Source organism: Taudactylus pleione, unplaced genomic scaffold (genome assembly GCF_031769625.1).
Source record: "Taudactylus pleione unplaced genomic scaffold, aTauple2 ptg000314l, whole genome shotgun sequence".
Lineage (NCBI taxonomy): Eukaryota > Metazoa > Chordata > Amphibia > Anura > Myobatrachidae > Taudactylus > Taudactylus pleione.
The window spans coordinates 12951265-12969191 of NW_028284715.1; the positions used below are offsets into that span (position 1 = coordinate 12951265).

Genomic DNA, 17927 nt, shown 5'->3' on the forward strand with positions numbered 1-17927 from the left:
AGATTTATATTGTGGCCTTGGAACAAGCCTCCTATTATCCATCACATGTCTTTGTGCACTCCCATATTCCTTTGTATTGTACTCCACTATGATTATTGTTTGTTATTGTACAAATTCAATACAATGGATCTATATTACAATGATAATGAGTTGTATGTGGGAACTTAGGGCTCGATTCAGACCCGCTCACTAGATGAGTTCGCACGCAGCCAAAGTATGCAAATCAGCGATCGCACGGCAAGGCATTAGCATGCCCACTATGTTTTGGCGTGCAATCGCAGTGTGTTTGCAGATGCCCACCAGCCTGTCTTAAGACACCCACTTACACACGTCATCTCCAGGAAGTGTATGCAACCATCGTTACCATCGGAAGCGAACGCAGTACTTGTGGTTGACCATACCCTTCTGCAAGCACTGCGAGTGCTTCAGTGTGTAAAACAACCATGTGACGTGTACTATGACGCTGCGTCTTAATTATGCGTGCCTCTGAAATGGCGTTAAGATGCTCAGACACGCCTGCGTTCACACCACCACTCTCCCGTTTCCATCGACCATCCCCTGTCACCACCCACAAACAGCTTCTCCTGTCACTCATTCTAGCAAGGTGGTTATGCGCAGCGAGCAAAAGCTTCCCGATCGCATGGACTAGTTCGCGCACTGTGATGTATTTGCATGCGCAGATTGCAAACATCGGCAGGCTTGCGAGCGGGTCTGAATCTGGCCCTCTATTTGCAGGTGGTTGCTTGATTATTATTATTATTATTATTATTATTATTATTTTACATAAACAGATAATTCAGTTTTAAACAAATAATTGCCTCTGAATTTTCTAACACAAATATCCATGTGACAGGACCCACACATGCCTGGCATAGCATATTTACTAAGCATGCTAACTTACCAATGACGATTGCACGGTACAATGGCTTAGTGTGTTAGATGTGTTTAGTATGCTGTGCATACCACAGAACACGGTACTGTCAGGCTGTAAAACATAATATGTTGGCAATGGCAAATAAGGATACACTTAGTATGCTGTCCATGGCATGGGACAGCGTACATACTGTACTAAGCGTGCACGGTATGGAAAAATAAGGCAGCTCTATGCTTTTATTATTAATCTATTATTAACTATGATTTATGAAGCTTTATAACATTACAAACAATAAGCACAACTATAGAAAAAATGTGTGTGCGTAGGTGTGTACACACTAAGGATTCCCAAAAGCTGCTAAACCATTTATTTCTCACTGTATCAATTCATCTGCAAATTCAATAAAAAGATACATTTAGAACACACTTAATAACATTCAGTAAAAATGTAGTAGAAATATTCAGCCTATAATAGCAGCCTCATCTGCACATATAAATATAGTAATAGAAAAATGGGCAATAGTCAGAATTGTATCAGAGATGAAGCCCTTATTGAAAAATACAATCACCAGTCCACTGTGAGGGATATAAAGCATATAACGTTTGTTACCATGTAATCGCGTGCTGTTTTAGAGAGCGACGGCAGAGTGAGCGCACGCCGGTATAAAGACGCCCACTTTTCTTTCTTAGCACACGTCATCTCCATGAAGTGTGTGATTAATCAGAACCGTCGAGAGCCATCGGGGCTGCACGCAGCCCTTGCGGTAGACCCTACTCCACCGCAAGCACTGCGATCACTGCAGGCTGAAATGCAACCAAGTGACGTGTACAATGATGCCCCCGTGCTAATTATGGACGCCCATTAAACTCCATTTTGATGCCCAGAAACGCCTGTGATTGCACCACCACTCCCCCGTTCACAAGCACCTTCCCCTGATACCACCCACAAACGGTACTGTCACTCAAAGTAGCGCTCAGTCTGTGTACAATGAGCGCACGATTCCCGATCGCAATGACTGGCTTGCGCACGTGCACTGTGACGCATACAAATGAACCTGGCAATATGTTTTTGGGATAAAACCTATGCAAACACGGGAAGAAGCTCCATACAGATAGTGCCATGTTGGGAATGGAACTCATCACCACAGTACTGTGAGGCAGCAATGCTAACCACTAATCCACCATGTTGTCCTTCTTTATTTTTATGGAGGTTGCATACTGTATGTCAGTTTACAGGTACAATACCCGCTACTCCTCAGGGCATATAGGGGTAGATTTATTATAAACTGTTGCCAGTCCCGCAACATTAAGAATCCTTATCGTCGCATATTGCAGCCATTAGGATTTTTACTTTAAGGTTTCAGACCTGGCCACGTTACTGTGCATGCATAGCTAAACAACTGCGCAAGCACGATCCGAAGACAGGGATAGCAAGATCGCTCTCGGGCATGGCTGTTCTGTTGAGATTAAAAAGACTAACGCCACCTTGGATCTTGTTAAATACTGTCCCCGTAGTAAACTATGGGTATAGCAGGGCCGGTGGCCGGAAAGGGATATCTCGAATATCTCCTGCTTTCTATTGTATTACATGCTAGCGACACTTAATTCTGCCCTTAAACATGCAGAAACAACAGTTTCCATATATTTTAAGGGCAAAATTGCTAGATAAATAAGCCTCATAGTCAGGGCCGGTGCAAGGTTTCACAGCGTCCTAGGCAAAATTTTACCCTACCCACCCCTCTGTCCTCAGGTACCCTCACAAGTGACTTTTGGAAAACATAATAATTCTTACCTGCCCCAGGCTGGCGAGGGTGAAGTCCAGTACATGGATGTCTGGTGCAAAATGCTATCCATACCCCACTGCTGCACGATTTCAAGATGGGGGTGGGTGGGGGGGGGACTGAAGGCGCACATCCACTTGCCGACTTTCATGAGCGATTGAATGATAACGATATCGTTATCGTTCAATCACTCATGAATCGTGCATGAAATGGGCACATTAATGTGATGCGTTCTCCCACTGGTAGTTTCCGACATCAATCATCGCCCGAACATGCTGGTCAACCTGACAATAACGTCTGGTTGAGCATGTTAGAGGATGATTGATGAGCCTACACTGAACGACTGAACGTTCCGTGTAGGCACAGCACAGACTGTGAAACGACTGTGCGATTACAATGTCGTAATCGTGCAGTCGTTTCAAAGTCTGCTAGTGGATGTGCCCCCCTAACTGACAAAGCCGCCGGAAGCAGTAAGAAGAGACTTACCACATCCCTGAGGGTCACTCAGGCATATTGTACTGTACTGTGCAGATTCAATGAAAACTAAAATTGCTTTCTTTTAAAAAGAAGGAAAAAAATGCTTTATTTTACTAATAAAGCATTGTTCCTCTACCTCATTCATCTTGGGGTGTTACCTCTACCTAAAGGATATCTATCTAAATATATATTTCAAAATGGCTGCCAGCACATACTGTGTATTTCAATTTAAGATTCGCCTGGGGTGACAACACATTGGTACTCCACAAGCACCAAATCCATATCCATAATAGTTGCAATAAAGCAGAGTTCACTCACCGAGGTTGGGAATCACTGTACTACAGAATAAGCCGGGTTCTGCTGGTAATAGTGGGCTTCATTCAGAGGTGGACGCAGTGGCGATGTTGTACGCATGAGGCTGATGTTGTAAGCAAGAAGCCGATGTTTTCAGTCTGCACATGCGTCCCAATGGTTACCGCCAAAAGATGCAGAATGAATTTGGATGCAGAGAGAGGCGTTTCTGGCTACTAACGGGGGACGCTAGCCAAACACCAGGTGCCCCGGCAGCCATATTCATTTGGACATTCTGCACCTCCACGGGGCTGGTGCAGTGTCTATTGGTGTGACTGATGGCGCATCTTAATATGCACAGCGGTGGATTAGCGCCACTGCCTGTGGGCGTCTCTGTATGAATACCATTGGCTGTGGCATTAGCATAAAGATGCAACCGCGTCTGCAATATCCTGCACCTAGAACAGTTATATCCAACCTGTTTGTATTGGGGGAAACAATAAATGTACAGTACTTATCTGCCCAAGGAGTCATTAGCAATATTTGTATATCACTTAGGTACAATACTATACCATACATTCTGCTGTATAATTAATCTAGTTATTTAAGCATGAACGATAAGCAGTACATATTATTTAGTGAATTTTTAGCTGCCCAGTATACCATTTGTAGTATGTCCTGTCCAGCCATGTCCAACACTGTACATTACACTTCCTAACCAGCAGCTACAATTGTTACTAAGCCACTTTATTATCAAATGCAGCCCAAACTTCATAGGGGGCGATTCAATTCAGTGCGATGCTGAATAACCCCGGAAAACAGCTACTGGAGTTACGCGATTAACCGCGCTAAGTCTGACTAGAGGATTTCTGCTCAGAAGAAACAGCAAAAAGTATCCTCCCATCACTCAGAATAAAATCAGCTATAAGCTTTAACTACATGGAGGCAGATAATTCAGAGATCTCAATTGCACAAATGTGGATAAGCCTCCAGGTCCCTAATACTTAGTCAAAGTCTGGGCTGCGGAACCCCAAAAAGCCGGCGAAGGCCAGCCACCCCAGGGAAGCACACCAGTGAGAGACTAAAGTGTTAGTAAGTGTTAATAAGAATAATGCAAAAACTATGTGTTAAAAGGTGATACACAGGTGAAAGGTGTAATTAAAATGCAAAAAAAAAAAACGCTAAGAAAAAAAATTGTAGTATTAGTAGAAACATAATTTAAAAGTGCTAAAAAAACTGTTACAGTGTGCCACCCCAGAGCAGCCCAGCCACACCAACCCCGGGGGGCACTGCACCCCAGACTCATCCCCAAAACTAATAACAGTATCTAATTTGGGTAATATAATTGCCCAATATAAGGCCACATGATAATGGCACATACACAATTAAATCTGAATTGAGAGTCAGCTTACCTTGAAGTCACCCCTAAGTCCTCCTAATGGCACTGCAAGAACTAGCATGCCCTCCAAACGTTGGTCCCATCTATGCCTCTAACAACAACAAGTGACTGGAACCAATGACTCTATTTTTATTATAGGCTGTTGTTCTTTAAAACTTACTACTCTACATGTTACAGCATTTTGCCCCAGACTTTTCTTGCAAACTGCTGCTTTGATGAATGGGAAATGTCATCAACATGCTTTGTGCTAAATGTCATCTGGCATGCAATGAAACAGCATTAACACTCTCTGTCTTCTGACAAGAGATGCAAAGCCTCCAACTGCAGCTGTCTAACTAGCAGCTGGTTACATAAAAGCTGAACCACTGCTCTGTATTTCCCTGTAAAGCTTTGCGTTTACAGTATGCCTCGCCATAAAGAGAGATACACTGATCATAGCTTTTTCCATATAGAGGAGCATTTCTCGTTGTTACTTGAGGGCTTCCTCACGGCGAAGCACATGTGCAAGGTGCTTTAAAAAAGCTGCACACAGGGGCTGATGCAGAGGTGAATGCAAGCCGACCGCAGATGCTCCTTTATTGCGTGCACAGAGCTAAATATGCATATTTGACAGGGGCTGGCTGGCAACTTTCAGCCTGGGGGCAAACACAAGCAAGTGGCCCCGGATTTTCTACCAGCATATTGTGAAGCATTTAGGAGCTTGGCCCGGTAGGGTAATGCCATCTCCAGACTGCACACACTATGAGACCTCAGGCAGCATTAGGTATCGCAGTGGGTAATTTATGCACGCCCATGTAACGGCGTTGAAATGCACTGGCACTCCTGCGTTCGCCCGACCACCCCGCGTCACCACCCACAAATGACACTTCCTGTCAATCACTCTGCTCTGGGTCTGCATAGCCTCTGCAAATGCAGTTTCCATAGCATGTGCTAGTTCATGCATAGGCATGCGCAGAACGCAACAATCGACCGATTGCGTACGTCTTTGCAACTGTGTTCCTCGCTGAATCAGGCCCATTATCCTTTAGGAACCTATGGGCTACTATTTAGCAAATTCTTCCAGAAAGGGATACTCTGGATCCCTCTCCATCAGCCCCCAGTGACATATGCACCAACCAACAGCTGTGCATGCGCAACGTGCACCGAGGACCCAAACCAGAAAGCAGTGTAATAGCGTTATGCCTTTCTGCTCATGGCTTACACTGGGGGCAGCCATACCCACCTGCTAAGGTGGTTCCCTCTGTAAAAAAGCACTGCAGATCTCCTGATTATGTCCGTGTGCTAAACAAGGTATGGGCATCGGCAATGACTTATGGCGTTGTTGAATTAGCGGCACTGATTAAATGGATCATCAGCACCAGGACAGCCAAAGTAAGGGGAGAGGCACATTCCCTTGACCCCCTCTCTCATTTGTTCTTATTAGGCCAGTATGCAGTCACACTGCCTGTGCATTAAAGCACTCCTGAATTTAGATTTTTTTCTTTAAATGGCTCCTTTAGCAGCGGGACCGTATGTGGTTAAGGGATTCAGTTTAGTTAAGGGCGCACAGTGCACATGTATATCCCTACACTACATTTATTTCAACCCTGCTTCCTCTGTTTGGCTGCACCCAATTGGCAAGCAAAGACCACAACTCCAAATAGGAAAATAGGATATGGGGAGCACATAGAGCACAGGTTATTATTATCATTTATTTAAAAGGTTCTCAAACTCGGTCATCAGTGCATGTTGTCCAGGTCTCCTCACAGAATCCCAATTGAAATAATTCGCTCAACTTGTGGATTTTTTAAAATGTGTCAGCGAGTAATGAAAACACCTGTGCACCTGCTTGGTGACCTGGAAAACGTGACCTGTGTGGGGTCCCGAGGGCCAAGTTTGAGAACCACTGACATATATATGTATACACATACACACACAGGAAAGACCCCACACATATTCCTATCAACACAGTTCATTGGGAATGTTGTAGTCACTTAAAAAAAAAATCACAATATGTTCAATGTGCGCGCTGGCCGGAGGCAAGCACTAACCTCTATGCGGCATCATTTCCGGGCCATCATGTGTAATGTATCCCCTATCAGCCAGAGTGCACTGTATCAGTGCAAATGGCCACGGTGCACCTTCCGATCCGGCTGTATGATATTATAAAAGATTTATTTGCACTTTAAAACTTGGTGTGCAGGTCTCTATCTAACTCCTGCATGGGTTGGTGTAAAATAAAAAAAAATAAAAAAGAAATGGTGACACTCAGCGGCTTCAGAAGTACTCTAATTTATTCCGACGTTTTGGATGTAACGCCATTCTTTCTTGCTGTATGTTGGAGTTGCTATCTTCCAGCACAATTAATGAACTTGTATAAAGTAAGTGCCATCAATCTGGCATATATAAATCGCTTTTTATAGCCATTTACAGTATTGTGTTTGTGATCTCAGCCTTCTGCTGGATCTGGTCACACATTGCAGGCACATGGGAAATAAATGATATATATAACAAAAGTAATGTTGTATTTTGTACTCCTTTAGGTGCATTTTGGAAGAGCATTTGGTGCTATGATGTTCTTGTAAGAACATTTCTTTCTGGAAACCATTGGATTTGGGACTCTTTTTGTTTAGGTAGCGGATTACATTGGGACCAGATATTTGTCATTATTACTTGACAATATGGACCGGATGTTTTGTAGTGGTAATGCTGTATCTTCTTACAATTTATTTTTGTCTAAACAATGCTAATGTGTGTGTGGTGTGTGCTTGTGCGTATGTATGTATGTATTACTATATATATATATAATATATATATAGTATGTTGTGGGGGGAGAGATCTGGGGTGCCACAAGGAGGGGGGTCGTGGGTGCCGCGGGGAGAGGGGTATCTGGGGTGCCGCGAGAGAGAGGGGGGGGCAGACTGTCAGACATACTAGGGGCAACAAGCTGAAGGGAGTGGAGAGGAACTTAAAGCAGGAGGGGTGAGAACGGATTATACATGAATATGCACAAGAAAAATATACTTACCCTAAAACTGTCTCTGATGCATGCTGCCAGTCAGTGTTTAAAACCGTTCGGCATCTCTTGAAGCTCTTGGTGATTGTGCTGTGGCTGCCTCTGGGCTGGTGAGGGCGTCTGCAGTCATCGGAGCAGGGCGGGCGTCTTAGTCATCGGAGCGGAGAGTGCTTCTTCTTCTAGTGCCGCTTGCATCCTCCTGCTCTTCCTAGGAAGTCACGGCTGTAGCGAGGGAAGCAGAGATAGAAGGGCCGGCACGAGCGGAGCATCATACGTAATGACGCTGCGTACGCCAGTCAGGGAAAGGGGTCAGGACAGCTTAGTCTTTATGTGCTTTAAGTAAAATTTAGCTGCTGCGGCCCCTCCCCAGCTGTCACTGGTATATGCATAGAGCACAGCGGTGGCCCTAGTGCTGTGCAATTGTAACGGCCCGGGGCGGCAGCTGGCACCCTTCCCCCCGGCCCAGCCCGCCACTGATATTTGACGTATTAAAATAAGTGCATGGACCGCCCCTAACCATACGCTTGGTTTGATACTCATCATCATAATCTGTGTTCTCTTGCACCAGCCCTATGCTTGGTGTAAATAGTGCGTCGGAAATCAAGCATATTTCTGCTTCTGGACAAATCTGCCTAGCCGCAGTCCCAGTGATGCGCTCTCACCAAACTTAGAAGTAGATGTATCGAGCTTGGGAGAGAGATACTGTAACATGGATATAGATAAAGTACCAACCAATCAACTCCTAACTGTCAGCTTACAGGTCATGTTAAAAAATGACAGCTAGGAGCCTATTTGGTTGGTACTTTATCTCTCTCCAAGGCTTATTACATCTCCCCCTTAGCCTATTGGAGCAGCCCGTTATAGCCGAGTTATGCCCCTTTTGGTGGAGATGGGAATTAATTATTATTATTGTTATTATTATACTCTATTTATATGGCGCCACAAGGGTTCTGCAGCGCCTTACAATGTACATAAACAAATGAGAACACAAGAAAACAGTTATTAACAGTGCAAACAATGCAGGACAGATACATGATTACTGCTGCTTAACACTTAAATAAGCAGCATGGTGTCAGCAACCAGGGGTTGGGTATTGTTGTAAATTAAAGTATAATTAAGTGAAGGAGAAGCACATGAGGGAAGAGGGCCCTGCTCGTGAGAGCTTACATTCTAAAGGGGAGGGGGCAGATGGACAGGGGTGACACAGATAGGCTGGATACAAGGGTCACAGTAATATAACATCTAAGGAAAGGTTATCACCCATATCTTGGTGCATACAGTTGCGGAGCATGTGTACAGCGAAAACACACAACATGAGCTCCGCAAACGAGCTTACGGTCAACTCTACACCATGGCCATATGCATTCACAATCAGCCATTTATGTATTCTATTAATGAATACATACACTATCCTTTATGTGACTGATCACTACTCACCATCCAAAACAAAGGGCAAGAAATAATTTGGTTTAGAGATACATTAATGGTTGAAATGTTAGTATGTCCTGTATAGCACATAGTAAAGAAAATAAAACTGGATACTTGCTAATATTTTTATGGAAACATAAAAAACTAGATGCTGGATGCAGGATTCTGCTAAATAACCAACTGGATCTGTAATCCTGGTTTGAATAGTAAAGATCAGGAGGGGCCTAAATAATACATTGTACAGTAATTATGTTTAGGAAGTGACAAGTGAGCATTACAGTCACAGGGAAGTAGGTCTTGAATTCAAATGACAAAATCACAAGTGTGCAGACAGTCCTAATACAGCCAGTAGGATTTAGAGTATCCTGAGTGAAATGATAATTCATATATAGTAGGTTATTGATATTCTATTAACATTACAAGCTATACTCACCCTTTTCAATCAGTTTTACTTTTGGTGACCAGCTCTTCATCCTCTAACTTCAGATCATGACCCCCAGTTTCATACCTCTGTCTATCACATACTGTAGTACCTATTGTTCAGCTCTTTAATATGTTTACATGTAATCATATAAAGTAAATTATGCTAATTCCTCCAATCTATGAACATTAGAAATGTTCAGGTGCTTTGCTTACAAATGTATCAAGCTTTCTAAAGGCGCTGACAATTGAATATAGTAAATATATAACTCATATGACGTACATGATTAATTATTTGCAGTATACACCTGAATTTGCTGGTCTCTTTGAGAGCCTAGATAGGCGATATCATTAGATCACCTCTGCATACAAACATCATTTCCATCCCTATTCACTGGGCAGCCTGGCAAATCCTTTCAAATTCCGGTCAAGCTTTCAAATATTATCATCTACACTGCTAGATATAGCCACAACATGCATTCATTATTTTGATAACCTGAGGCTATCCAACTGATGTAGAACTACAAATCTCAGCAGTGCCTTGTTATTCTGCATCAGCCAGAGAGCCACAGGTTGCGTGCCGAAGCCTGATCTATGTATAGCATTTTACACACACACATCACACATACTTCTATCATATTATCTTTAACTGATGCATATTACCCCGGCAGATTAAGGTTTAATTATTTTAGACGTGTTCACCAAATCTGATTGCCACCTACACTCCGACTGTATAAATCAGCTGCAGTGCCCTCTGCCAATCATGGCTCTTCAGCGCTCAGCTCCTGATTCTAAACAATGCAGTGAGGAGAGAAGTACATGTGTGCAACAGTAGAGACATGTCAGGCTCTGCTTATCGCCGTGTGCTACAGCAGAGCACACACACTGCGCATCCTATATAATACATGCTCTGTTTGTATCATCAGCTGTTCCTATGTTACACAGTGCTGCCGCTAATCTCATTTTATACCCATGGCTGCACCCAGCTATCTCTGCTCCTCGCCATATCTCCCATGTAGGATGAACTTTGCTTTCCAGACAGACAGCTCATCTGTTTTTTTTTTCAACCTCCTCCCTCATTGCATGATGCAGAGGAAATCCAGTCTGTAGCCAGCATCACTCACTTGGGAGCACCTGGGCAACCAGGAGGAGTTTCAGCAGCAGTCAGAAAAACAAAACCTGCTCGTCTGGGGGATTGGGAACAATCACAAGCAGAGGGGAGACAATGACTGAAGGCTGAGATCAGCCACTAGACACCGGCTCAGCGCAGGGAGCTGTCCTTTCAGCACTACCATTCAGCACACAGCCAGCAACCTGCTAACAGGTCATCTGACTACTAGCAATTTGCAACCCGGCATTTAGGACGTCAGCTATAGCTCTTGTCCATCAGGAGACAAATGTACCTGGCCAGGGTCGTACGGGGATATAAAAGAAAGACACCCTAATGGGGGCAACCACAGCTTCCAAGAGACTTAATGGAGTGGGAGTCATGGAGAGCACTTCTGGAAGTTGCTGTTTTTCGGATTCCAAACAATTAGTTGTAAAGTTCATCTGATAACAGGTATGCATTCATATTATACTATTTCAACACGTTGTCCTAAAACACCGTTTAATGACTGTTACCAGGAGCAATGTATGAGACGAGACAATGCAATATACTAAAGCAGCAAAGTAGATTGAAAATTGTAAAATGTAATTACATAGTTGTATTTTCTTATTGGAAAATAAAGCCCAATTTAGTATTAACCATTCATATGATATATCACAATTATTTATTGGCTCCTGCTATAATCGATGTTCCTGCATTGGATAATAAGTAACATGTAAATACTACATATATTTTTGCTATGTTAGTTGTATATTGTGAGGATGCATTCTATACAAAGCAACGGAGCCAGCTCTGTGGGTGCTCGAGCACCCCAATATTTATGCTGCTCGCAGTTATGTCTGTGCAAAATATTTTTGAGTCAAATGGAGGATGTCATGTGAGCACCCCCAATCATTTTAAAAAGTTAGCTCCCATAGTTCAAAGTATATATTGGGGTTTATGAAAAAGGGGTTTGAATTAGATTAGAATATTGACATCATGTACTATTTCTCACCATGAATTAATATTTCTCATCATGAATTTACTTAAATTCTAGGTCTGTTCCTGTAGAGGCTCGAAAGCTCAATATGACAGGGGCACATTTGAGAGATTTGTCTGAAAATGATTTTGAAGATACAGAGATTAGTATAAATGTTGGAGGGTACAAAAAAAGGCTAAGGTACGACATGCTTCTGAGATTCCCAGAGACTAGACTGTGCAAGTTGCTGGCATGCCAATCGAAGGAATCAATCTTGGAACTGTGTGATGATTATGACGACACAAAAAATGAATTCTACTTTGATAGGAACCCAGAGTTGTTTCCTTATGTGCTGCATTTTTACAACACTGGGAAACTCCATGTCATGGGGGAGCTCTGTGTGTTTTCCTTTTGCCAAGAAATTGAATACTGGGGAATAAATGAGTTCTTCATAGACTCTTGCTGTAGTTACAGCTACCATGGGAGAAAAGTGGAACCAGAGCAGGATCAGTGGGAAGAAAAGAGTGAGCAGGAGAGCACCACGTCTTCGTTTGATGAGATTCTGGCATTTTATCACGATGCGTCCAAGTTTGACAGACAGCCTTTTGGGAACTTCAGGAGAAGACTCTGGCTTGCTCTAGATAATCCAGGCTACTCCATCTTGAGCAGGATATTCAGCATCCTCTCAATTGTTATAGTCATTGGATCTATTGTAACCATGTGCCTGAACAGTCTGCCAGACTTCCAGATTGCCAATGCCAATGGCAGCACAGAGGAAGACCCTCGCTTTGAGATAGTGGAACACTTTGGAATAGCTTGGTTCACTTTGGAGCTATTGGTGCGCTTTGGTGTATCTCCAGACATCACTGTGTTCTTCAAGCATCCACTGAACATCATAGATTTTATATCCATAGCTCCCTTTTATATCACCTTAATTGTCAATTTGGTGGTAGAGAGCAGTCCAGCCCTTGCAAACTTGGGCAGGGTGGCTCAAGTGCTCCGCCTCATGAGGATTTTTCGTATTCTGAAACTTGCCAGACATTCAACTGGTCTGAGGTCTCTGGGGGCCACCCTGAAATACAGCTACAAGGAAGTGGGGCTGTTGTTGCTCTATCTGTCTGTGGGGATTTCCATATTCTCTGTTGTGGCTTACACCATTGAAAAAGAGGAGAATGATGCCTTGGCCACGATCCCTGCATGTTGGTGGTGGGCCACTGTTAGTATGACCACAGTTGGATATGGGGATGTGGTCCCAGGCACCATAGCTGGGAAACTGACTGCTTCTGCTTGCATATTGGCGGGGATACTGGTTGTCGTGCTTCCCATTACTCTCATATTTAATAAATTTTCTCATTTTTATCGACGGCAAAGGCAGTTGGAAAATGCTATGAGGAGCTGTGATTTTGGGGATGGAGTGAAAGACATTGTGTCAGTTAATCTAAGGGACTACTATGCCCAGAAAGTCAAATCTCTAATGGCCAGCATCACAAATATAAGTAAAAGTACTCCCAGTGAGCAGAGTCTCAACGATTCAGTGAACTAGACCAGATTAAACTAAAACTGTCTGCTAGTTCATTTACACTGTCCACCTGCTGCCATTGCGATATCACTAAAAATAATTCAATACTCCATTTACATGCGTGGGAGCTGTTCTGACAGTATCCCATTACTTTACATCATAATTATCTGCCAACATTGTGTAACAATAACTGTTAATGATTGGCACAGCCCTGCTGCCTGGCTTCCACGTGTTGTTGGTCTCCCTTGTAATGATGCGACAGATTGTTCTCTGCACTGATGCAACTGTTCAGTCTTTTAAAATCACTGTTAAATCTGAGTGTGAGCAATATGTAACCAAGTGTCTCTTTCTGTGGCAGTGTTGACAAGTGAACTAAACTTGTATGCATAAGGTGAAATGTGTACTGTAAGTTACTGTGTATCGGAATGCTCAATTCCTCTGTACCTAGTGTTGTTAGTCAGAAGCATTAGTTTTACTAACATCCAGTACTTGTAAGGATCTGTTGCTATCTCACTGTGACTTGTCCATTGTTCTAACCAGTGGTTCCCAAAATTTCTTGAATCATGGTGCTCTAGAGTATCATCATTTTCTTCCACAGCACCCCTAGGCCAAAAGTTTCTGATTTGGTAAACATATTAAATTAAGTAAATTGTGGTAACCTGTCATCTTTATGTTCAGTTATGTGGTGGTGGACAGGGCTGCACTTCTGTTTGTACACATATTGTATGACTGGTTTTGCCTATCACATTGACCATAATTTTTTTATTTTATGCTGGACCACCATCCTGTGGCACCCCTTCAATTGCCCTGCAGCACCCCAGGGTGCCACCACACCCAGTTTGGGAACCACTGGCTCAAACATGTCTCTCCTAAACCAAATGTATCATGTAAATACACATTTCTCAACCAAATGTATCATTCAGATACACATTTCTAAACCAAATGTTTCATTCAAATATGCATTCCTCAACAAAATGTAAACTTTAAATAAAATGTATTATTTTGCAATGGTCTTTGTTAAGGTGATGTTTAATATATATATATATATATATATATATATATATATATATGCAAATACAGCAACATCTAAGTAAACATTTGAAATGTTATATTAAAAAAAACAATAACAAGACAACATTAAAGAGGCAAATCAATAATAATAATGCTCTGTATAAACAGTTAGAGAAAAGTCATTAATACAGGAACTATGAACTGTGCAACAAATTCGGGGATGTTCTCAGCCAAACTGCTGCCTGATATGGCAACTTAAATGCCAACATGTAATTCTGTATGAAGTCTCAACTACTATTGTGGGTTAAATATAATGGTTTGTTTTATAGAGAATTTTATTAGATTAGATTTTTAGTTACAATATATAGGAAGGAGGATATATAAGACTTGTAGGGGTAAATTTACTAAGAATAGTGTCTGGCTGTGATTAATCACACCAGGCATCGCAGGGACTCACATGAGTTTTTTACACCAAAGATTACGGATTTAACAAGAATCCTGTTTGCTTGTCTATTTTGATTCAAGGGTCACATGTACCCCTTCTAAATATATTTTGGTGAGCACTGTGATCTGTGCTGTGCTTCTGTGTGTACACTGTAAAGAAAGTGATAAAAATCAGAAAATCAAAAGCATAACCAGCCCGGATCTCTGAGCCCATTCTGGTGCTGGAAATTCTGGGGGAAAAAAAGGGCATGGAGTTCCCCCATATTTCCAGTAACCAGCACCGGGCTGAACCAGCCGGGGAATTTACACTATACATATATATTTTACAATGCTTATATGGCAAATTACTGTAATGTTAGGTAATTGTGTATTCTGCTTCCTTTATAGCAGTGGTTCTCAAACTCAGGGCCCGATTCAGACCCGCTCGCGAGCGCTTGCAAGCGGGTCGATGGTGCCCTAGTGTGCATGCGCATGACAGAGGGAGCTCTGTCGTGTGCATGCGCGAGACCCGCATAGCCGTCGCTATGGGTCTCACACCAAAGGGGGCGTGCTGTCGATGGTGAGTGACTGCACGCCCCCTTTGGTGGGCGTGCCAGGGGCGTTGCTGCCCAGACGGAGGCGTTCTCATGGGAACGCCTACCATCTGGGGCCGGCCCCACTGACATCACTAGTGATGTCAGTGGGAGTGCTTTTGGCTCTGATAGAGCCAAAAGCACTCCTGGGCTTGCGGCAGCGAGACCCTACCACAGGGTCTCGTCGCAAGCCCGATGGTCGCGATGGTCTTGACCATCGCGACCATCTTTTTGGCCACTCGCATAAGCTGTGGGTGGTCACCCACAGCTATGCGAGCGGCCTGGAGGCCGCTCCAATTTTAGGTAGGAGGGCCCTGATTCAGAGTAAGCGCTCTTGTCAGAGCGTCCGGCTCTGAATCAGGCCTTCAGTCCTCAGGACCCCACACAGTTCATGTTTTGCAGGTCACCCAGCAGGTGCACAGGTGTATTCATTACTCACTGACACATTTTAAAAGATCCACATGTGGAACTAATTATTTCACTTGCGATTCTGCGAGGAGACCTGGAAAATGCACTGTTTGGGGTCCCGAGGACCGAGTTTGAGAACCTGTGCTTTATAGGATGGAAAACCTCATGTTCTATCCTGGGTGCAACAGAATTTTTCATATATTTCCCTGACCCTACTAACAACAGTTATATATATTTCTTACATGTACTCATAAATGATGGCAATTGTTGGCCAAATAAATATTTAAAGTACCCCTTTATTTGAGTTACTTATACCAATCTATCATACTCCTTAAGCTAGAGGTTCCCAAACGCGGTCCTCAAAGCACCCCAACAGTTCAGGTTTTACAGATATCCATGGTTGAGCACAGGTGGTTAAATCATATTGACTGAGATACTAATTAAGTCACCTGTGGTCAAGCATGGATATCCTTAAATCCTGGACTGGTAGGGTGCCTTGAGGACCGAGTTTGGGAACCGCTGCCTTAAGCATTTAAATGTTTTAAAAATACGTCTTGTGATTAGTTTTTTTTATAGGCTTTACTAATGAGCCCCCAGCACAAGTGACAGGGAACGTGCACACAGACACTACCTAGACAGCGGTAAGACAAGTGATGTTACTTGACTTTAAATAACTGATGGGTTACATGGTGCAAAAACCAGTATCTTGCCTAGAGCAGCATGAGATCTTAGGGCCTGATTCATCAAGGATCGCTATGGCGATAGCAGCTCCATAATCGCACGCAGGTCTGCTGCGAAAATATGCTAATTATAGCAATCGCAATACCGTCACACTGCCAGCATAGAGACGCCCACTGCCTCCCGCTACCGCTATCTCACATCCGTAATATCTTGCAAACCTTCACAAACATCGGTAACATCGAGTACCATCGTTCCATCACGCAGAATTACAGCAGCCCTGACCTTACATAGAAATTGCTAACTTCGTTGCACGCAGTAAGTACTCAGGCTGTGTATGCCATCGCAATGGCTAATTTATGCACGCCCATTCAACGGCGTTCAAACGGTCAGGCACGCCTGCGTTTCTCCAACCAACCCCCGCTCACTATCCCAAACGCTCACTGCCTGTCACTCACTCTGCGATGGCTCTGCATGGTCTCCGTGATTGCAGTGTGATCACAGTGGTGCCTCCGTGCACTGCGATGCACTCGCATGGGCAGTACGCAACAGTCGGCCATCTGCGTACCCTTTAGCAATGGCGATCCTTGATGAATCAGGCTCTTAATCCGGCTTTGGGCAGTTATTCTTCTTTCCTTCTGCCCCTATTGTGAATGGCCACACCCCTTTGAGCAGCTGACCACACCCCTTCATCTTTGTGCCACTACCCTTCTGTAAGTACCTACTATTGCATTCCCACTCTGTGCCCTTTATATCCCAGTCTGACACTGACCCCCATTGATTCCTGAGTTAGGCCCTCATTCAGACCCGGACGCAAGTGGCCGTTCATACGTTCGGCGTACGTAAAAAAATATTTAAATTCAAGCACTCGCTCGTATTTTCGAACGCAGCCAAACATCCTCCCCAAACTCAAGCGACCCCTCCTCTAACTAACGAGCGTGCCAAATAGCGAGCGTACAGCCCCGAAGTGGCTTGAAGGGAACGCACGCACAAGTACTACCCGGAAGTGGGACTGTCAGATTTCGATTAACTGCTCGTTTATTCTGCCTACCTCCATCAATCGTATCATGCCAATCAATATATCAATTATCTTAATTGTTTTTTTTTTTTTAACACAATGCAATAAACTTTATTCTTGTCCGTGTTTGTGTTTACCCGCAGAATACGTACGGCTTAAACATTCGCTTTTATTTGTCAAAATACATGTTAGCCCCAATTAAACAATTGTTCTATTTGTTTTTCTACCCGCATATTTCCCGGAGTTCATTTCTTTATTTAAATTTGCTTACGCATGTCACTGCATCAAGCCTATCATAACTCTCAAGAGATTTCTGGCCCTGTCGAACACATGACTCATACACTAACCAATAGAATTGGTCCTGTTAATTACCCAAATACATTAGCCAATCATAAATTTTTTGGCCACTTTATTAAAAATGTTTTTTAACAAATACACCATTGCCATCATGAGAGCCTCCGCATTCACCAGGCGCGAGCTGCTGGTGCTAACGGAGGTGATGGATAAGCGGATCACCAGCCAGCCTCCACCCATCACCAACCGCGAA

The 17927-nt window shown here is 43.4% G+C and overlaps 1 protein-coding gene across 1 annotated transcript; it reads left to right on the forward strand.

The window, feature by feature from the left end:
• Nucleotides 1-10539: 10539 nt before the first annotated feature.
• On the forward strand, nucleotides 10540-14214 carry KCNS2 (potassium voltage-gated channel modifier subfamily S member 2). The gene is made up of 2 exons (XM_088442613.1): nucleotides 10540-11225; nucleotides 11809-14214. The coding sequence occupies exon 2, from the start codon at nucleotides 11840-11842 to the stop codon at nucleotides 13271-13273; it is 1434 nt and encodes a 477-aa protein (XP_088298739.1). The 5' UTR covers nucleotides 10540-11225; nucleotides 11809-11839; the 3' UTR covers nucleotides 13274-14214.
• Nucleotides 14215-17927: the final 3713 nt, after the last annotated feature.